The sequence below is a fragment of the Carettochelys insculpta genome, chromosome 1 (assembly GCF_033958435.1).
Source record: "Carettochelys insculpta isolate YL-2023 chromosome 1, ASM3395843v1, whole genome shotgun sequence".
In the NCBI taxonomy this organism is placed as follows: Eukaryota; Metazoa; Chordata; order Testudines; family Carettochelyidae; genus Carettochelys; species Carettochelys insculpta.
Window position 1 is genome coordinate 11334604 of NC_134137.1, and position 22933 is coordinate 11357536.

A 22933-nucleotide genomic window follows, 5' to 3' on the forward strand; every position below is an offset into this window, starting at 1 on the left:
CTTGCTTTATTAATTTGCCCAATTTCTGACGCACCTCTTTTATTTGTATATAATATGCTCAGTTCTGAAGACCGCTTTGAATGTTAAAATATGTTTTGCATCTATCATACTCAAGAATCGCAGAGATCTTTAATGTATTAAGTATTAGTGAATTGCTTTATGGGAGGAAATGAAATAGCTCTTATTTAAAACAAAAAATGTAATTACTGTGATGACCAGCATTGCTGTCCAGCCAGAACAGGGTATTGCATCTTCTCCTATAAAAATCTGGATAATATGACCACTAGTTGCTGTCTCAGCTGAAAAATAGGTGTTCAGGTGCTATATATGGGTGACTGTCTTAGTATTGTAATATTGGGTCAGAGAAGAATGTAACACAGTTTCTCCATGTGCAATACCCAGTTACTACTTAGCTTTCCATTCAAGTACTGACAACCCATGCAAGGTCTGAGAGAGCATAGGATCAGTACCCCATCTCATGTTGATCAGTGTTAGATATTAAATAGGATACCAGTATTGTAGTCTGACAGGTGACTTAAGGTGGACTTAAAGGACTGGTTCCTGATGATTTTAGTTCTTTATTTTATAGCCACTCCATCAGTCACTCAGGATCTAATTTAAAATGTAAGTTTCAGCAAGAATGGGTCAACTAGTGCTTCATTTGTAACTTTTAAAAGTGGTTTGTTTTGGGGGAGCTACTAGTTGGGTCTGCTAAGAAAGATTCCTCTAAGCTATATGGCTGCCCAACAAGCCCTGTGCCAGGGTCTCATGGCTGCTGCACAGAGCACTGCTACAGTAGCATGGAAGTTCCATGCTGGAGCCTGGGGAGGGGCTCTCTGGCCACAGAACCCATCCCAGAGTTCAACCAGAGCTGCTGCGGCCAGGGGACAGGTGCCTTCCCATCCAGTTCAGCTCAGACTTGCCTGGCTGGCAGACAGGCACCCCTTCTGCAGCTGTGCCCACTGGAGCTGTGGTGGCCATGAAGAGCTGCCTCTTAACTGGCCCCAAGTTGATGTGGTATATGAGGACTTGGGATAGTCGTCTATCTATCAGGACACCTCAGCTCTACCACGTGCTGTCCATGTGTGGAATGACTGGTTATGTGATCACCTCCATATTGGTGCACATAGCAAAAGTCATTCCACAAACAAGTAAAAATTGAGAGAACTGCCTGCTAGCCACTGCCATTTTGTATTGGGTTGAAAGGTTTGCTAGCATGCAAACTTGCCTTTTGATTATTTTAGATCATGAAAGCTTCCTTGCTTGCTGATGAAGACGATGTAGACTTGATCTTGGATCATGGCTTTGATAAAAAGCCTACAAAAATGGATACAACTCAAGAGATCTGTTCTCCCAGGCTTCCCATTTCAGCATTGCAAGGACATAAAAGACATTCCTCAGGTACTGTAAGGATCCATATGTCTGCATCAGGAAATACCTATGGGTGTTCACTTTAAAATGTCTTTTGCCAGATTAAACTAACATTTAAAATTTGTGCAACTGTTTTCTCTTGAGAATTGTCATAGATACTGGTTCTCTTTGATTGGCAATGTTAAACTGCATCATTAATGAAATGTGCATTGGAGAACATTAGGATGTTATAAAGAGATTGCATTTAATACTAATTAACAACCTTTAAGGGTGTTCTGCTGTTAATTGCCCATGCAGCTCACTTTGACACCAGTAGGAACTGTATGGTCATAACAGAGCTGTGGCCACAAGAGAATGCGTAGCTTGTGTATATATAAGAAAGTTGCAGTGTTGCTAACAGTAGCATTACATGAGCCAATTAAATGAAAGGTGATTAATTGGAGTGTCTTCAGACGTCCTTTTAAGCCCACTTGTACTTAGTAGTAGCAACGTTTGGTGTTTCCTGGGGACGTCTTCAAGAGAACAAAGCGCTGTCTGTTCTAAATCTGTCCAAGGCAATACATATTTGTCTGGCACAGAGGGGCATCTCTTCTTTCTCTGAGGTACTCAAAGGCCCTCTTTGTGCAGTGCTGCTGTTGTACCGTATCTTGACAATTTATATGGTAGTTTAGTATGTGACCGTTCATGACCATGCGTGTTTCTCCATTCATGCTGCAGTCAGCTATGTTCAAAAACAGGCATGCCTAACGGTATAGCAAATGTTGTTGACTACTAGCTGCTCTAAATAGTTTTAGTGGCATTTCGGAACATCTTAAGTGACCTGTTAAATGCAGAGACATTGAGTTTTCTTAAGTTCCTCAATCTTTCTTTCAGTTGGAGGACTGCTGCAATCAAAATTTGCAAGTATATCTTTCCTCCCAGGTTCTTCTCTGCAAGATAGTCATGGGCCGAGAGCATCCTCTTTAGGCAATCCTCCATCTGCAGCCTCTTGGTCTGGCCTCTGCACACTAGCCTCTGCATTCTCCATGCCCAGTGCAGCCCCAGAGGTGCAGGTGAAAACAGTGGGAGCCTGTAGACAGCAGGGGCTTGTACCTATGGAAAAATCCATTACTTACAGAAAAGGAAAGTTCCTAATGGATATGGCACTCTTCATGGGACGGTCATTTCGTGTTGGTTGGGGACCTAATTGGACTCTTGTCAATAGCGGAGATAAACTGAGTGGATCAAGTGAGCCAGATGATCTTCGCAATGACTCTGTGGAATATGGATTCTTGCCAGCTCCCGTTGCTCCTAAATTGTGAGTGGGATCCAGAAGAAAAGTTTTCCTTTGCAGATCTACTGAGTCATTTCCTTTGCCTTTAAAGTGAACCTTGGTGACTCTTGCATTGGGTAAAAATGTAAGGGCCTGTGGTATATGGGAGGTCAGACTTCGTTTAATGGTCCCACCAAGCCTTAAGCACGATGGACCTGTGAATGAATGCAGGTCTGTGTCTGCTGTCACTTTGTGTTCCCTACTGAGTGCTGCTCATGTGGGTTAGTACCTGGTGGTGGAAATGCTGGGGCATCTCTCCTTCAGATGAGACTGCCAAAGAACTTAGTTTCTGCTCTTTCAGTGAACTGCAGAATGTAGGATAAGCTTGTAATGGAGTAGGTGGGGGCTGCTAACTAGTCACTGCTTCCTAAAAATGTGTCTGTAACTATCATGTGCCAGGATTGAAGCACACGGTCAGCTTCAGGATACGTGCCATCCATTCACATCCAATCACATCTGAAATGTTGTAGGCAGTTTTGGGCCCCCCAGTATAAAAAGGATGTGAACGTGCTGGAGCAGGTTCAGCGAAGGGCAACAAAAATGATTAAGGGGCTGGAGCACAAGACCTATGAGGCTAAGCTGAGGGATTTGGGCTTGTTTAGTTTACAGAAGAGAAGACTGAGGGATGATTTAATAGCAGCCTTCAACTTCCTGAAGGGGAGCTCTAAAGAGAAACTGTTCTCAGTGGCATTAGATGGCAGAAGGAGGAGTAATGGTCTGAAGTTGAAGAGGGAGTGGTGTATGTTAGATATTAGGAAAAACTACTTCACCAGTAGGGTGGTGAGGCATTGGAATGCGTTGCCTAGAGAGGTGGTAGATTCTCCATCCCTGGAAATTTTTAAGTCCCGACTTGACAAGGTCCTGGCTTGGATGACTTAGTGGGGGTTGATCCTGCTTGAAGCAGGAGGCTGGACGAGATGACCTCCTGAGGTCCCTTCCAGCCCTATAATTCTATGATTTCATAATCAGTACCCACAGTTCGGCCATTTTCTGATCCTGTAATTGAGTATCCATTGAAGATATTAATATCCCATTGAGGCAAAGAAATGGGCTCTGAATTTATTATCCACCTGATAATCAAATAGAGGAGAGGTGTCGACACACACAAGACTAATAGATGTGTAAAATACTTCATTAAGTATTTGTGTCTGTCCAGTAACACTGTTATCTTCCACAGACTTTCAGAATCTCCCTTTAAAATTCATGTAGAAAAACTGACCTTAGAACAAAGGAAGACAGACCGAGACCAGCAATTGTACCTCACCCCATTGGAGATAAAGCTCAAGCACAGTACTGTCCACATGGATGAACATTGTCCTCTCTTAGCAGCCAACCCAGGAGTGTCTGCCATCCATGATTACGCTGAATGGGTTAGAGACTTATGTGAAGACTCCGCCGCAATAGAACGTGAGTATCAAGCTATATACTTTGTGGGGAACACAGACTCTAGGAGTGTGTTTACAGAGCAAAATTATTTTAGAATAACGGCCGCTATTCTGAAAACTTCGCAAGTATCTAAATAGCAAAACGGCTGTTTTGAAATAATTTCAAAATAGTGGGTAACTGATTTTCAAATTTTGTAAACCTCATTCTATGAGGAATAGCAGCTATTCCGAATATGTAAAGCACAGGAAATGTGGGCTAGTTTGAAATAAACTATATTGGAATAGCTTATTGTGAAATAACGCTGCTCTGCAGAAACATAAACTATTTCAGATTAGAGTGCTTCCAGGGACTCCAATCTGCAATACGCTCTATTTCACTGTTTCAGAATAATTTTTGATTAGTTTGGCCTTCCCTGTAGCATGGACACACAATTCCAAAATAAGCTATTCCGGAATTAGTGTTATGTAGACATACCCTCACTGATAGATCAGTTTAGTACAAGTTCATTTCAAAGTGCGGCATAATCTGAATAAAGTGAAAGAAGAATCAGCCATACAAAAACATAAAAATGAGCAAAACATTCTTGATGGTCTTTTTCTGGGATAGTGTGTAATTCACATGCAGAGAACTTGCTACAATTTTTGTTTTTACTCCAAAAAGGAGCATTGACAGACATTTAAAATAATTTACTTGTTATTCTGACCTACTTTGGCTTCTTTGACTGAAAAATGCGTGGATCTGATGAACAATGGGCTGATGCTAACCTGTTGAAGTAAATTTTCGTCTAATTCCCTATAAATGTAGTACAGTAGGGTCTCGACATTAGCGAGGGTTTGGTGTTGAGAACCTTTGCAAATGCTGAATTTTGCAAATACCATTTCACCCCATGGGAGAGACAGAAATCTTGACAGGGGGACTGCTGGGACCCACCACGGCAGCAGTGGCTGGAGGTAAGCAGTTCTGTACCTACCCCCTTTGACAGGGAGACTCCCGGGGGATGGGGTGGGTATGGAGCTGCTTAGCTCCAGCCCCTGCTGCTGTGGTGGGTCCCGGCAGTCCCCCTGTCAAGGGAGGGGGTAGGGAGCTGCTTACCTCCAGCCGCTGCTGCCGCGCTGGGTCTCAGCAATCCCATTGTCTAGGGGTGGTTATGGAGACACTTTGCTCCAGCTACTGCAGCGAGTCCCAGCAGTCCCTCTGTCAAGAGGTGGGGGGTACGGAGCTGCTTAGCTCCCACTGCCTTTGCCATGGTGGGTTCCAACAATCCATCAGTCCAGGGGGAGGGAAGGAGCCACTCAGCTCCAGCCGCTGCTGCTGCAACCTTCCAGGCAACCTGCCTGCCCGCGAATAACTGAATTTGTGAATGTTAAATTCGCCAATGTCACAACCCTACTGTACTGACACAGCCCACTCTACAGCATTGTTCCAAACCCCTATGTATGTCACTCTGTGACCACTTCATTTTTTAATTCTCCAGCAGTGGCAAAGCACTGGTGTCTAACATGGATGTTGTGTGAGGCAATCTGGGGCCACCTGAAGGAGTTGGAAGCCAGCTTGGAGGAGCCCAGTGAGTACACTGTAACCTTGGAGCGGAGGAGGGCCTTTTCGCGCTGGTTATCGCAGACCGCAGCAGCCCGAGTTGAGGAGGAAATTTCATTGTCCCAGCATGAGAATCACATAGAGGCCGTGTTTAGCTACCTTACAGGGAAGAGGATCAGTGAGGCTTGTAGGCTGGCACAGCAGTCAGGTAAGAATCTTACTACTCATGGCTGATTTTTAGGATACACAAGGACTGCAGTATTTTTTTCCATTGTTACCAAGACGGACATTAAGTACAGCCTTACTGCTGAAATTGAGGAAAGTGTAAAAGATGGGCAAATGAGATGTTTCTACTGGAAATATCTTTTGGTGGACAACAGAAGAAACTCCTTTTCCTCAGGATGGCATCTGATAAAGGGTGTTGTACAGATCAGATTCTAATCGCTAGGCTGACGCTTCAGTGATTTCCTACTGATAGGAACAGACTGCTGTGCACATTCCTATGCACTCTCGCCTAACTCAAATTTCACGTAACTCGGCGTGGGGGGGTGGGTTTTCCTCTGGCAGAACGCCTGTTCTGCAGCCGGGGCAGCAGCAGGAGCACCTGGAGCTCCTTTTGAAAGGAAACCCCTGAGGTTGGGGGTGGGGGAGGGGGACTTGGGGAGGGATAAGCCTGGGGTGGGTTGGGGCTGCTGCCAGGAGTGAGCTGGAGCGTGTGGAGGGGGTGCGGGGGGTGGTTGAGCCAGGGCCGTGGGCATTGAGCTTAGAGCTATGTGGGGCAGGGGCGTTGGGGTGGAGGCGTTTTGGGGGGGGGGTGAGCTGAGGGTGGGGGGTTTGAGCCACAGCTGGGGGGAGCAGGATTTTGTGTTGCACTTAACTAAAAATCATGCATTTCAAGTGTTTTCTGTATCATGGGGTGGGGGTTAACTGAAGAATGAGAATAGCAGCAGCTTTCTGCTGACTTATCTATCTGGGGAACCTTAGAGTTGCTATTTGTAATTCATGTTCTAGTGTTGTTACATAAACCTGTTGTGTTCAGTGCTTGCTTTCTAGCCTAGTAAATCTGCCTTGAATGTTGCTGTAGCAAGGCAGTTAAATAGGGCCAGTTTTTAGCTCTGTTTCAGCAGTGTGAGCAAGAGCACATGCTCTGCAAGCAATTTAATTCCACCACTCTGAGGGCTGGAATCTGTGTGAGGTGTGCACCAGAAATTCTCTCCCTTTGCAAAGATGCTTGTGTTTTACAAGATCTGATTTAAGCTTTTAGGGATGGATATTAGTTTTTGATGCGTACATGCTTTGCTAAAATGAGTACTTCATGTTTTAACAATTCTAAGCTTTTTCTTCCCTTCCTGCTAAGGGGTGTCAATGTGTCTCTGACTTAGGGTTGATCCTGACAAAAACCTTATTAGTCTAACTTAAATTTCCATGCTTCTAGCTTCAGAGTATAAGTTACTGCCACTTCTTTTTAATCACCTTGTTTGCTTGTGGCTGATAGTTCTTGTTTCCCTCAAGCCTCCTACTGTGCACACACCAGTTGTTTCCTAGGGAACTAGGAAATAGCATGACTTTCCAAGCCAGCCAAACTGCATGTTATAGGTTTGTGGTCTGTGATACCCCAGAGAACTCTTCTAATGTGTTGCCAATTTCCTTTAGGAGATCACAGGCTTGCCCTACTCCTCTCCCAGTTGGTAGGCAGCCAGCAGGTTCGGGAGCTCCTCACAATGCAGTTAGTGGACTGGCATGGATTGCAGGCAGACTGCTTCATCCAGGAAGAGAGACTGCGCATCTTTGCTCTGCTAGCAGGGAAGCCTGTAAGTTTTGCTTGCAGTCTGTCATACCTGTATATTCCACCACCACCCTGCCCCTCTGCTCTCTGATTTGTCAACCTTGATTACTATTTTTGGTTCTCTGTGCCTTAAATATTGAGTCTGTTCTGGTATAGCTATGATCTGAAGAAGTGGGTCTGTCCCATGAAAGCTCACCACCTAAAATTATTTTGTTAGTCTTTAAAGTGCTACTGGACTGCTTTTTTGTATATTGATAGCTAGCTAGTGCTGGATAACAGAAATGAACAAGTATGTCTTGTAAATCATGGGTTCTCAACTTCCTCCTTTTTGAGGCCCATCCTAGCATATTATTAAAAACTCCATGGCCTGTTTGTGCCACAGCTTGCTTTCTTCAGCTCCAGTAGATGAAACGTCAGGACCCCTGTTAGGAAACAGGGCAATTACTTGGGACCTCATGAAGCTAAGTTGGTCAGGCTTTGGTTTCAAATCCATGCAGCAGGGTTTGGGTGTCAGCTCCAGCTCTGTGTGGCATGGCTCGGGTGTGGCTTTCTGCTCCAGACCCGGAGACTCTTAATGCTGGCCCTGAAACCTGCTTGTGTCTCAAGTGGTCCTGGTTGAAAACTGCTGTTGTAGACCTGCTTTTGTTAAGTGAAAAGCATACATGTCCTAGGGTCATTAAAAGGAGTATTACACTAATTTACAAGCGTATGCAGTACCATGGCTTGTGTCCAGTCTTTAACTGTTGGTCTCTTCTGAATGCATCCTTTCAGTGGTAAATGTTCTTGTGTAATCTTGTTAGAGGCTATAAAATTAGGTATTGCTCATTCTCAATGTAACATTCACTACAGACCTGGTTTAACCCTTGCAATCTTTTCAGGTGTGGCAGTTATCTGAGAGAAAAAGTATTAATGTGTGCTCGCAGCTGGACTGGAAGCGTGCTATTGCCATCCACCTCTGGTATCTGCTTCCGCCAACTGCTTCTATTTCGAAGGCACTCAGCATGTACGAGGCAGCATTCCAGGTATGTCATTACACTCCTTTTAAAAAATGGAAGCACTTCTCTTTCGAAGCATTGTAGCAGAGAGTAGGTGTTCTGTGAGGCCTTAAGAACATGGTGCCAACTGCTTTATTGTCTGAAGGACAGCTTCCATTTCTCATGTGGCTTTATTCCATATTAATCAGCAACCTGTGGTGGCTCAATTCAGTCTGAAGCAGAAATCAGTTAGCAGTTACAGCTAATTCCAAGCAAAGTCCCATTTCCACATTGCTGTTGCACAAAGACTGCTGCTTTCAATAAATCTCTAACCAAACGTCAAGAAGTGTCATCTGAACAGTTGGTTCTGGCCTTGCAAACGCGGGAGAAACCTCTTGTGGCGTTTCGAACGTCTGTACTAGGCTGTGTGCACGGCACAGAATTGTTTGGTACAGCCCTTTCCATTGTAAGACCCTGTTTTTGGCCTCTGCTTATAACTTTAACTGTTAGGGCAGAAATTCTATGTTGGATGTCTGCTTCAGGGTGACTTTTTTTTTTTAAATTTAAGGAAAATCCCCTGCCACGCTGTGCTTTAAATTTAAGTGCACGGTGGCAGGGGATAGGGAAGAGCGTGATCCCCTATGGCTGGAACGGAAGCTGAGCTAGCCTATGTGCTGGAGCAGCCTTTTAAATGCAGATCATCTAGGCAGTGGGGGTGTGGTTAACGAGTAACTGACAGAAATTTTGACTTACTTGATTACTAGGTTCTTCACCATCTTCATCAACAACCATGGCCTCAGCACCCGTTGGTGTCTGATGCCTCTCTTGCTATTTATTTCCTTCCATCTTTCCCTGTGCAGTGCGGAGTGGCTTAGTTTCTGTAGAGTAGCTCTGCGCCAATCCACTGCATTATCTATCAAGTCTCTGTGGGTCTGGCTTTCCTATTTGAACCATCCACTGTGCCCAATACCAGGGTCTTGATTTTTCGTTCATCATTCTTTCTGCAAATATGCCTAAATAGCTGTAACTTCCATTGTATAACCTTCTGCAATAGGTTCTCTTTCAGCTGTATTTTCCTATATATTTCCTCAATGGTGACTTTTTGCATCCATCCTCCTAAGGATCTTTCTAAAACAACTCCTCTCAAACACCAGTATTCTTCTCCTCGAATCTTCTGTCATCACCCATGTGTCAAATCCATACAATGTGCTGCTGAATACACTCATTTTCAAGATGCTCAGCTTCGTTCCTAAGCAAATCGCTTTGCTTTTCCACATCTTCTCCATCACCTTCAAATTCGCTCTTTCTTTCGCTAATGTAGTTGGTATTTCCTTCTTACAGTCTAGATTATACATTGTTGTTCCCCATATATGTGAACTTCTCTACATTCTCTAGTTCCATCCCTTCTACACTGATCTTCCTTCCTATTTCCTTATCTCCAAATACCATTGTTTTTGTTTTATCAATGTTCATAATCGGTCTGTACCGCTTCCCTTCCTCGTTTAGCACCTGCACTGTTTTCACTAGCTTCTCCTCATCTTCCTCCATGGTAACTGTCATCCGTGAACCTCAGTTTAATTCTTATCCTGTGCACAGATATCCCTTCTGTGTCTTTCTTGATCTTGTCCGTCTAAGATACTCAGTGATATTGGATCTCCTTGCCTCGTATCTCTACTTGTTCTAAACCAGTTTCCCAACTGTCTGAACGTTCTCACTGCTGATTCTGCATTGTCATTGATATCCTTCAACAACCCATATCAGTCTGCTATCCACTCCGCATGACTCCCACCACCGCCCAAGTCACTTTCAGATCTATGCTGTCAAATGCCATCTGAAAATCGATGAAGCAAGCATAGATGTTCTTGTTCTTTCATTGAGCTTTCACCACTATCAGGCTTAATGCCAATATCAGCTCTATGGTACTTCTATCTTTCCTGAACCCCACTTGCTCGTTCGCTAGATATTCTATCTGCAGTTTTAGTCTCTCCATCAGTAGCATGATCGACACCTTGCCTAGATGACTTATTAGGGCAATTGTTCTGTAGTTCTTGCACTCCCGTGCACTTCCCTTCTTGTGTATTGTCACTAGCACAGATCTTGTCTATTCCATAAATGTCTCACCTTCTTTCCCAGTTATATTATAGTCTTTGTATTTCCTGAATCATACTTTCTCCACCATACTTAATCATCTCTCCCATCGTCTTATCATTTCCAGGGCTCTTGTTGTTTAGTCGTTTCACTGCACTTTCTGCTTCCTGCTTTGAAACATCGGTCTTGCTCTTGATGCTCAGCAGAGATCTTTCAGTTCTTCGATCAGTGTCTGAGACACTTGGTTCCAACTGCGCTTTGTATAGATTGTGCAGTGATAGACGAGACACTGCACCAATCTTCTCCTTGTTCATGAGCACCTCTTCGTTCTCATCTTTGATCACCATCTGCTTCTGCTGCTACTTCCTATTAATGTTCCTAATAATCTTTTACACCTCCCTGGTCTTGCATTCGTCATAATACCTCTCTACATCTTCACGCTGCTTCTCTAACCATTTCACTGTGTCCTTTCTGGCCACTTTCCTTATCTCATTGTATTTGACCCTATATTGCTCTCGGAAACATCCCTTCTGATCTTCAACTCTCTCTTCTCTTGGACCAACTTCAGTGTCTCCTGAGTAATCCACTTCTTATTTCTTTTCTTTTCTTCCGGAACAGTCTGCTCAATTGTCTATATTGCTGTGGCTATTACTTCAACTCTCTTACCTACGTCTTTCTCTGTGGCTGCATTCTAAATCTTCTCTTTGAGCACTGCTCTGTACACATTTCCTACTCTTCCTTGCCATCGCTCTTCTTAAACTGTGCCTTACTCTTTCCTTTGAGTTTCATCTTGATGTTTGTGATCACTAGACTGTGGTCCGAGTCTATATCCTGTCCTTGGAAAGTGGTTGGTTAGATGAGTGATGCGCTGATTGTGAAACAACAGTATGAGTGAAATTTTGATGCCAGTACAACTGAATAAGATATCTGCTCAGACGTCACCTGGATAAACAAGGTCCAGGACACCCATCGAGGAGTTGGGGTTGTCAATAAGTTGGCTACCAAAAGAAAATTACAACTAACACACATGCCATCATTCAGAACGTCTGAACACTGTGGGTGACTGGAACATTAGAGCTGCTTCAGGCAGAGATGGAGAGATACTGATGCTATATACTTGGACTGGCGGAGATGCACTGGATGGCATTGGGAGTGATTGCTGTTTCGAAGTCATTTGGTCAGGGAACAAAATGAAACATGAGGCAGGAGTGAAATTCCTTCTGAGGAAAAGAGCTAGAGGAGCATTTTTTGGGTACAAACTGGTGAGTGCAAGAATGATGGTAACGAGATTGGAAGCAAAACCGTTCAGCATCTCAGTTGTGCGCACCCACGTCAGATAGTATGGAGAAAGAGACTGAGGAATTCTTTAAAGACTTGATAAAGACACTGGAGAAGATACTGAAGAGAGATGTGTTGATCATTGAAGGAGGTTGGAATGTGAAGTTTGCAACAGATAATGCAGGTTGGGAGAGAGTCGTGGGAAAGTTTGGATACGGGGAAAGAAAAAAGATGAGAAGCCGCTGGAGTTTGCTGTGGAGCATGAGGAGATGATGATCTGCAACACGAGGTTCCAACAAAAGGACTGTAGGGAAGTGGACATGGCAATCGAATGATGAGAATTCCAAGAACATGATAGATATGATCTTGGTAAGAAGGTCATGGGGTAACATCAGTAGAGCAGTGCCGAACTTTCCAAGTTACCAGGTTACTTTAACAATCTCTCCTCTGCAGTCAGTGTCACCAACTCTTGTAGATGACTTGCTGTGCCTCCCTTTGCTGGAGCCACTTCTACTGTGTGGTCTGACTTCCATGGCAGCTGCTTCTTGCCAAATATCTCACCAGTGTCTGAGCTCTTGGAGTCAATGCTTCAGCCCCCAGATCTCCACCAACACCTACTGAAGTTGGCTCCCCCATTCACTGAGCACTCAGACCATGGTAGACAGGAATTCTTTTGGCCCTTTTTGCTTTAGGGATACCCCCATCCAGTGAACAAGTTAAATGGTCTTATAGATGCATATTTTTGTGGTGCCTTGAATCAGGGAGCTTCATGGTAACTGACCAGTGTGGTGCGTCCTGGACTGCTCTGAAGCCCTGTGGACATTTAGTCATTACACAATCCAGGAGAGAGTCACTTTCAACTCCTAACGCGACTTTGACACTCCGTAGAACTACTGGATCATTTCCTGTTTAGAGTACACAGATCAAGATGAGCCTGTAGAATAACCCCTGGATATTCCTCACAGATCTTAAGTCTACTCCAGATGTTGCACCAGAGTCAACCTCACTCCCACATGAAGAACTAAAGGTCTTTCAAAATCTGATGAGACTGCCTGCTCTGTGCGAGTACAGGCAGAATTTGTGCAAGATAATCCACACAAACTGCTAGATATTCTACAGGCTTCTGTTCTGAGAAGGGTCACCCTTCTTCTGAGCGACTCTTTTTTATAAGCTCCAAAATCCCTTTAGCAGACATCTGCTTCGGTTCTGCCCACTGCTACATAAATGGAAAGCTATCTAGTTCCCTACAAGAATTATCTTTTTTCATTCACCCTGCCCCCAGATGTTTTAGTTATTGCAGTGAACAAATGATGTGAGGCAGTTGTTTCCAGAACTATCCCAAATGATAACATTTAGAAGATTTGGGCTTGTAAAAGTGGAATGCTCATGCTGCCGTGAGCTATCAGATGAGTGTTAAGCTATCAAGTTTTATTTGCTAAGGATTCTTTTACTTTTCACTCTGCAGTTGCTAAATTGATAGGCTAGTTACCACCAGATTATGAAAAGCCGGTAGTGTACCCAGAGTCACCACAGGTTAACTCACTACCTAGCTGTCTCTCCAAGCAGCTGTTGTCTGATTTGACTTCATGATCAGAGCTTACCACCGTCTCTGTGAAGTCATGATCTTAGTTGCAGGCCTCCAGCATCCCTAATAAACTATGGAAGACAATAGAGGTCTTGATGTTTGAGGGTGTTTAAATTCTCTTTCAGAAGACTTTTGATGCCCTCTGCCCATTACAAGATTTGCGTGACACTTTTTGCTCATTGGAAATATTTAATTCAGTCATGATGAAGGAATGGTTTTGCTCTGCTAGCACAGTTTAGGCATTATCACTTGAGACTTCAAGATGTCTCTAGATGGAGATCTAAGCTGCCTAAACACCACCCACCACTTCATCTCCTGCAACACTTTTTCACCAGGCCACAGTATACTGATTATAAACCATCTCCAGTCTTTCAGCTCCTACTCTTCTCTCCCCCAACCCTCCCCAATTTGGAAACAGACAGTCTTTTTTTACAATGCATGGATGGAAATCTTTTTAGATATCTGGGCGGAGGGTATTTTTTTCCAGTTCATTTCCCTCCCATAGCCCTTTCAGGCACCCCCTTTATGGGACTTTCTCTGTCAACACAAGCAGTATTATTCCCGCTACTTCCTGATCCCCCAAAAAAGAAATGTGGTGGCATTTGTCTTGGCCTAGATTAAGAAAGCTGAATGCTTTTCAGAGAAAATCAAGTTCAGGGCAATCACCCTGAACTCGACTATCCCTGCTTTGGGGCAGGGGGGATTAATACACTCTTCTTGACATGCAGGCTGCATAGTTACATGTGGGAATTCATCTGAGCTACAGAAGTCTTCATTTCATGGTAGTCAGTATGTGCTTCCAGTACATGATTTAAACCCTGTGGCATATTCTCTGCCTTGATGATACTTACCATACATGTGACCATGGTAGCTGCTTACCTGCACTGCTTAGGCATTCTTGATCTCAATGACTCCCTGGACTCGAAAGGTAGTTTTCACATCCAAAACAGAATCCAGGCCATGAGACATCCCTTTTCCTCACCCTGGTTTTTAGACAAGAAGATATTACAGCCAACGCGCAGAGTAAATTTCATGGGGTGGATCTGTAGTCTTGTAGCTACTAGGACATGTCTCTGTGTGGACAGATTCCTATCAGTAGTTTGTATCCAAACTCCTTCAGCCTGTCCCAAGGGCAACAATGCACTTCTGTCTGGAGCAGTTAAGGTTTGTGGGCTCATGCATGGAAGTAACTCAGCATGCCAGACGTAGTGTCTTCAGACCTTGCTTCAGATAGTATATTGTTGAAAAAAGCATTATTTGGGCATGCAGAAGTGGAACTGTATTCTGTTGCTTCCCAGAGGGTTCATATTTGCTGAGCATCAAAACTAGACCCCCCCCCCCAATGGGTACCCACTGTGTTTCTTGGTTTCTTTAATATTGTCTGCCTTGTTTCCCCATTTATGAAATGGGGATAGGACATCATACCTCAAAGGGATGTCCTGAAGGTAAATCCACCACTGTTTGTGAAGTGCTTGGATACTACAATAAGTGCCACAGAAAAACCCTTGAGAAAATGATAGCTGAATTCAGAGCTGGGTTCAGTAATATTCACCTAATAAGGCCTAAAGCAACACATTGACTGCTAAAGCTTTTAAAGAAAAAAAAAAAGTTATGGAGTACTACTCAGTAAGTATCCTCCAGTGTGTGCACTGACTGAGGCAGTAGACAAGGGAGGGAAAGGGAGTGAAGGGTGAAAGGAAAGTATCATCCCATCAGCCTTAATTCTGGCACTTCCTAACTGTGGTGTGCTTGATTTTGCAGCCTTTTAAAAATCTATCTTGGACAGGTAACTTCCTAGCTTTTTAAAATGGCAAGTTGTTTTTAAAAAAAAGAAAAATCCTTTACAACTTAAAACTGGCTGCAAGGCTATGTTAAAATGCGGAACATAGATACCAAAGGGAAGCATATGGTCACTACACTGGCACAGTGTTGGATGTTAATGTACTTTCTGAAGCAGAAAGGTTGTCAGATCCCTAATACACCAGAGTTGTCAACTTCTGACTGTATGCAGTGTATGTAGCAGCGCTGCTCAGTTTGGTTTGCTGTCATTAAGTACAGTATATGGTGCAATTCTCTACAGAACACTGCAGAGAGTGAGAAATACGCCTGCTGTCCCCTGCCTCCCTACCTGGAGGATTCTGGCTGTGTTCTTGAAGAAGATGACAGTACAAAGAGACCGCTGAGAGATGTCTGCTTTCACTTGTTAAAACTCTACAGTGACAGGTAAATGGGAGTCTGAACACTTAAGAGCCATTTATTGGGACCATCACTCTTGCTGTTTGGCAAATATAGAATTAATTACAGCCAGAGATTTCATCTCCTATAATCTGTCCCTATATCCCTGATGTTGGAGGAATCATTACTGGATGTGATGACTTGCCCTCTGGTCTGTGATGATAGGCTACTGTCTTCTGTACTGAATTTCCCGCTCCTGCAATGCAAAAAGAAGTAGTTCAGCACTGCTACTTTACGCAGTTCAGATCCTAACATACATAACTTTTTGGGGAAAAGCAGTAAGCAAATTTCTCTCAGACCATAATTTATCAGGATTTTGTTTCCCAAACGGTGAGCTGGAGAAGGCCACTTGTGTTTGGGAGAGTAGTTGGTCCTAAAAACAAATGAGACGTCAATTTATCTCCCTGCAAACTAATAAGATATGCCACATGAAAGCTTTCTTGTGTGGCATTTGTGGAAAGGACCTTTTATTTGATCACAAACCAGCAACCCAGTGTAAGTCACACTGTGACTGTGTTCTCCTGTAAATTAAGCTTATGTTCCGAGTGAGGGCGAAGCACTCATCTTCTACTGTGCATTTTCATGTTGCTAAGCTGCTGATTAAAACAAAGCAGCACATGCGTATTCCCAAGAGGAAACATGATGCTCTGGATGCAAATGCAAAGAAGCTTGGTAAGCTAACTTTTAAAGCTGTTTATGTAGGACACTAACTTATTCAGTAAAGGAGACACAGAGCTATCACGAGCTAAGTATCAGTGTTTGGTTTTATTTCGTGTTATGGGCCCAGTGAGATCCTCATCTGCTTTTTGTTACTTATGTTCTAAATCCATCTCCCTGCAGATGCTATGATCTCAATGAGTTGCTTGACCCCAGGAGTATAACTTCTGACCCATTGGACTACCGTCTTAGTTGGCACCTGTGGGAAGTGCTTAGAGCCTTGAATTACACACATCTATCAGAGCAGTGTCAAGGGGTGCTGAATGCCAGCTATGCTGCCCAGCTTGAAAGTGAGGGACTCTGGGAATGGGCCATCTTTGTACTGCTGCATACGTCCAACGCACAGTAAGTACAAGGCTGTAGAAGTAGAAGCCATCTCTTATTTGCCTTGAAAGGAGTAATTTTCGTTGCATACAGAGTGGAACCTCTACCTATGGACGCTACTGGTTGATCTTAGTGCATCCCTTCTGAATTGTGAGGAATGCAGAGTGCCACAAAATTTCCCTATCTAAGATGTCACTGCTGCTAAGCACTTAGCAGTGTGGCATTTATAATTTCAGGTGATGCCTGTGCAGTTACAACTGCCAAGTCTCAGCCTGAGTCTCGGTGTTGTAGAGCCAATCCAGTTATGGCCAAGTGAGCTAGGGGTCTTCATTTTTTAACTGTTTCTCTCATGGTCCATTTGCTCGTCTTTGTTTTGGCCCTCCCTCCCCAGAAGGGTTAGGGAATGGGGCGTGGAATGTGGACAGGGATAAGGAGGCTGGGGTCTCAGGTGGGACATGGCTGGGAGTGGGGTGTTACTCAGCGCTGGCAGCTGAGGCCCTGCAGCTTGTCTACACTCCCTGATTTGCCGAGTGTGTTTACACCACAGTATCAGCTCGTTCCCCTCAAAAGGCTTCAGTGCCAAGAACTGATAAACAGCAAAAATCATATTTGGCTAACATGCCTTTTTTGATATGATCTTGGGCGTCATTCCTCGCGTCACCACTGTAGACCTCTTAATACTAAACAGATTGTTCAAGTGACAGCTCAGAAAGTATGCCCATTCTTAGAAAGCTAATCTTTTGAGGGTTTAAAATGAAATGACCTTTTTAAATCTCTGGTTGCTGTTCCCATTAGCACACGGGAGAAGGCAGTGCGGGAGCTCTTAAACCGCCACTGCATGCTGTCAGAAACGCCAGACTCATGGGCCAAGGAGACTTTCCTCACACAAAAGCTCTGCGTTCCGCCCGAATGGATTCATGAAGCTAAGGCAGTTCGGGCAAGGATGGAGGGAGATAAGCATAAAGAGGCCCTCTACTTGTTCAGAGCTGGGCACTGGAACCAGTGTCACAAACAGGTCATCAGGCACTTAGCCTCAGGTGAGATGATTTGGTTTTAGCTTTTACATATAGGCTTCTGAATGCTGGAAGGTGCCAGCAGGTGTCATTGAATGCTCTGCAAGATGAGGGTGTGGGACAGCTCATCTTCAGCAAAGGGGCTTATAACTAGCAACTGTACTGTATAGACTGTATTGGAGTCTGCCTAGTAAAAAGGAGCTGAGGGGGGCCAGGGCAGCTCTGCCCTTTGTTCTGTCATCAGTAGCACAAGCATGCTGAAGGCACATGAGGTGCATCAAGTAGAAAAACATGTCCAGCTCTGGTACACTAAGCATGCACACCATGAATGAAATAGACCTGTGCAGCACATCTCAATGGAAGGAGATGGTGAGAGAGGCATAAGACACCAGCGGGTGCTGAGCCCACGGTTATTGATGATGATGAGCACATCTCAAAGACGGGTAAAGAGAAGAGGTAGTGTGGTTTGTGTCTTTCCCCATGGGCCACAAATCCAGTAAGAATGTCTGTCTCTGCCCTGGTCAGAGCTTAACCTGCAAACTAATTGCGAGGTTGTTTGCTGTTACTAGTGCTTAAGCATGGCATGCTGAGATTTTAAATGTGCAGTAATTAGCTGTTTGCCTTGGTAGATGCTTATCAGTTCTCAGTCTTCCTATGCTCAACCAAGTATCATCAGCTATACTGAAGGTACTAATTCAGAGCAAGAGGTTTCTTATCTAATTGTCGTCTTCAGATGCTATTATTAATGAAAACTACAACTACCTGAAAGGGTTCCTGGAAGATTTGTCGCCTCCAGAGCGAAGTACACTCATCCAAGACTGGGAGACAGCAGGACTGGTTTATTTGGACTACATCCGGGTCAATGAGATGCTTGACAGGATTCAGCAGGTAACTGCATGTAAATATTGGTCTTTTTTCTGTAGAGTATCGGTTCATATGAACAGTCAGTTTTGTTTGTTGGTAAAATAGCTGTATGCTCGCTGCTCAGTAAACCCTTAAATACTCCCTTCCAGATACGAATATGTCAGCTATACCTTGCATGAACACTTAGGAATACGTTAGGGGTTTCACAGAATAACAAGTCTACATTCAACATCACAGACTCGTTTGAGAAAAAGGAAAGGAGAAGGGTAATGAGAAAACCACGTACTTGCAGAGGAGGCACTCCCATCTCAGTGGGGCTAGTGCTTTACCTTTTGCTTCCCTCTGTTTCTTGCAAAAAAGCAGAAGTTCGTTTTGTGCTGCCATCCAACTGTTCCTCGTAAACATGCTGGGAAATTAAAATTACTTGGCATTGATGGGTTCTTTGGCTTGGATAGCCACAGTCAAGAACTTCAGACTTCATATCATCTGTGTAGGGTGTTAAGCTGATGCAAATTTTACCTTGCTTTGTTCAGACTAGCATTGGCATGGTAACCTGGTACAGGGAGCCTCAGAGCCCCCATGTTCTTATTACTTGAATTCTGGTAACTGACTGTGTTGTGTTTGCTTTCAGCTGGACTGTTCTGCATATGAGTTGGAGAGGTTACATACCAAAGTGACGTCGCTATGCAATAGGATAGAACAGATACAGTGCCACAATGCCAGGGACCGATTGGCTCAGTCTGGTAATGTTCTTTGCAGTGCTGTAGGTGTGTGTGACAGTGCACATGGGGTGCCTCAAGGCACAGGGTCTTACAGCCGAATTGACTAATGCTGTCCATCACTCCATAATGCCAGAACTTACGGCTATTTTGCTTTGATTTGCATTTCCTGCTCTAAGGCAGGCAGCCTTGGCTGGTGCAGATGAGTGTTGTTGTAGTGGATGGTTTGTATATAGCTGGCATTTTATTTTGCTCTTGCAGTTTACTGTTCATCTGCTGTGAATTTGATAGGTATGCTGTCCCAGTGGCCTTTTAGCAGTAAATCCTAGTAGGGCTCTAGACAAAGATTCAGAACACATGAAACGACTCAGACAGGTTGAACCTCTCTAGTCCATCACCCTCAGCACCTGACTGGTGCTGAAAGAGAGACTTTGCCAAACCACGGGAGGTCAGTACTGTGTAACAGCATTACCAATCCTTCTGCTGCTTACAGGGCTCTTAGAAGACAGTTGGGGTAAATTACAGCTAAATAATAGCACAGAACAATGAGTCAGAACTGGTGGCTGTAAACAAACTTTATGGGACATTTAGCTACAATCATGGTAAGTGGTTATCCGGCTAACTGAAATTGTGCTGGACTATGGATGTTGCTGGATGAGAGGGGTTCAACCTGTACTTTTCGGGGGGGCGGGGAGAACATGGGACATGGACGGACGACACCAGAGTCAGTAAATCTCAGTAGTGCTATGAATGTAACAACTTTCAGCTGCCCGATTTGTGGCAACGACTGTCTTCTGAGCCTTTAGTCATAGGCACAGAGGCACTGCCGTTCTCTACATGCCATTTACCACTTGTGCTGCTTGTGGAGATTAGTCTTTGCACCCATTTCACTAGGGCTGTGAGGTGCTAGCTGTCCGCAGCAGGTTTCCTCAGCCTTGGGGGCCTACCCGCTTGAAGTCTAGCTTCAGCAGCCGCTTAGAGCCATAGGAGTTATAGCCACAGAATTTCAGGCCAAGAGGGGCAACCAGATCTCGTCTGACCTCTTCTGGCTGCCGCCATCTCATCTTCTCTGGCCACCAGCTCTTGCACACGGAACAGCTGTGATGAGACCGAAACATTACAGTCCTTAGGAAGAAAATACTTATGGGCCACAGGAAGAGAGTAAGAGGGACCTGTGTGCAACAGTGAGTGATTTCTGGAATATTCTCATTGTAGACCCAGTTAGGTTGAATGCCACTACTTTGTCCACAGGTCCAGAAGTGCTGCCGCATTCTCTTCTATCCCCTCCCCCCACCCCACCATAGATTACCGCTGTGTTTTCACTGCAGAAAGTTATTTCCTTGGGATAACTAATGCATGCTAGCTCTGCCACTGTAAAACCACAAATCAGGCAGGGCGCGTTAGTTTTACCATGAGAAAGTAGTAGAGGTCTCCTACAGCCTAAGGCATAGGGCTTACCTTGCCCAACTACATTGTGCTAACCTTGTAAGTGCCAACAAAGCCCCAGACACCTTTGCTGGTGAAGATGAAGCCTAGGTACACTGATGAGAGCAGACAGTATGTCAGAAATGAGGGACTGGAGCAGTGGAAGACTAGAGGAAGTATTTGATTGGTTACAGAAGCTTCCTGACTCAAAATATGGCCTTTGCACGGCTGTTTAAAGTGACTCCCGACAGAGAAGGTTTCCGATACTCGTTAGATCCCTGCTGTCCTTAGCCGCCTGGGCTGCATGTGGAAAGTGGTCACTCATGGATTTTCTGCTCACTTGCAGATATGGCCAAACGTGTGGCTAACCTGCTGCGTGTGGTCCTGAGCCTCCAGCACTCTCCTGAACCAGCCTCTGACTCCACGCCCGACGTTCAGCGAGTCCCACTTCGCCTGCTTGCTCCTCACATTGGCCGGCTTCCCATGCCAGAGGACTATGCCCTGGAGGAGCTGCGCAGTCTCACACAGTCCTATCTGCGAGAACTGACTGTAGTGACTCAGTGAGGCCTGCTTGCTTCTGCTGACACTTTTTTTATCATTTTGTTTATCTTTACCCTTGTTTTAGGGGTAAACCTCCCCTTGGCAGCAATCTCTGTAGCCAAGTCGAGCTTTTCCGTAGAGGCCTAATGTGGCTCCATGTGTGGGCTTTTGCAGGGATTTTTGTAACCTGAGGGAGCAGAGTGACACTTGGACCTCTTGGGCTGGCATCCTCAACAACGTGACGGCTTTTTCTAGAGCTAATAAAGCACTTCTTCAGAACCCATCTGCAAGCCAGATTGTACCCGTGGAGGAAAGGTGGTAGTCTGAGCGCTGGGTCTCTTGGCAGATACAAATCTCGTTAGCAACAGCACAGTGGACAGTGCATCAAGCTTCGGGACAATGATTTGGTATGGACAGACTCCATCCAGCAGTGCTATACCAGTTAAGCAGATGAACTCTTGGTATCTGACCTCACTGGATAGCTTTTTAAACCGTGCTCTGTTTACTGGGTGTGCTCTATGGGTGAGGGGGAGTAGAGAATGGTAACTTTTATAAAGCCAAGGTACAGAGTGGCGTTCTCCCTCTGCTTAGTAGGGAGGATGGAAATCTACCTAAGTGTAAGTTCCCTTTTTTTAAAAGGCAAGAAAGGAAGCTACTCTGAGTCAGGCCAGAGAGCGCCGACACAGGAGTGCATGTGCCTTATGGTCTGTTCTGCACTGTTCAGGCCTCTGAAGGAAATGGGCCCAGTGTACATTTTTCTGTGTGTAGTTCAGCGCAAGCCTTTGATAAAACAAAGGAGCCGTGTCTTGAAATGCTGGGTTTCATGCATCCAGGCCAGGCGCTTGTAATTGAGCGCAAACTCTGTGCTCGAGTTAAAAGTTCTTGAAAGAGGTTGGCTCGCATGACAAGCAGGTAGCCTGGTTATTGAAGGCTTTGGCATTTTAAACTGGCTCATTTTTTAAAGCAGCAGCATGCAACGTAACTCCCTGTGCAGGTACAGGCATGCAGCATGTACTGCACTCTCACACGTCGGGTATGGTGGAGAGCTGTTTTGCACTGAAGGAAGCAGTTGCTTAAATCAATCCATGTGGCAAATTGTTTTTAGCCTAGAACATGCTGTTTTGTTTATATTTGCTGTGTAGCTGGATTAGGTCATTGAACAGAACTGTCACTAAGCATAACAACCTCCTGCAAGTGAACAGCTGGTAATAACCGGCTTATTATGGTTGGTACAGTGTTCGCTCTTCCTGTGTTTAGAAACTGATTATTTTTGGAAAAATAAAGCTTGTCTATTGGTCTGCTCTGGTTCTGGGGTCACTGTAATACTGTCTGCCCACGGCCAGCCAATCATTGATAACTCTGGCAGACAATGAGGTTTAACCTGCTAGGTGCTTCTACAGATTGGCTCATCAAGGGTCTTTATGCATGAGGATTATGTAAAGGTTTTTATTAAAATTATAAATAAATGATCTAGATTATTTTCCTGCCTGTTTTTCTGAAAATACTTTCTTAAAAAAATAAAGAAAATGTTTATAGCATTCCCAGGTTTTCTTTGCTTTGTAAAGATGAATTGGGTTCCAGGCCATTTTCAGCCAGAGATCTGAAACCAATGTGTCTAGTTAAACGTGATATTCCCCCCAAGTACCGTGAGCAAAGTACACAACTCCAGTGGGATCATGGCATGTGTTTAGGCGTAACAATCAGGGTTCTGTCTGATTTTTTACATCTATGGATGGAATAATTTTATGTGCACAAAGGCATGTGGGATGTGCACCACCAA

General features: G+C 44.5%; 1 protein-coding gene across 2 annotated transcripts in view; it reads left to right on the plus strand.

Annotated features, from left to right (window-relative positions):
* The window catches only part of NUP98 (nucleoporin 98 and 96 precursor), a 59833-nt gene extending 37200 nt beyond the window's left edge, over positions 1-22633 (plus strand). The window contains exons 22-33 of one of the 2 annotated variants that reach the window (XM_075014316.1): positions 1245-1401; positions 2245-2668; positions 3861-4090; positions 5544-5813; positions 7259-7416; positions 8270-8413; positions 15397-15539; positions 16392-16613; positions 17388-17629; positions 18339-18493; positions 19101-19236; positions 20960-22633. In XM_075014316.1, the coding sequence (XP_074870417.1) occupies positions 1245-1401; positions 2245-2668; positions 3861-4090; positions 5544-5813; positions 7259-7416; positions 8270-8413; positions 15397-15539; positions 16392-16613; positions 17388-17629; positions 18339-18493; positions 19101-19236; positions 20960-21177 (2499 nt within the window). In that variant the 3' untranslated portion in view covers positions 21178-22633. The remainder of the gene's footprint in view (positions 1-1244; positions 1402-2244; positions 2669-3860; positions 4091-5543; positions 5814-7258; positions 7417-8269; positions 8414-15396; positions 15540-16391; positions 16614-17387; positions 17630-18338; positions 18494-19100; positions 19237-20959) is intronic. The other variant, XM_075014412.1, reaches the window with a different exon arrangement.
* Positions 22634-22933: the final 300 nt, after the last annotated feature.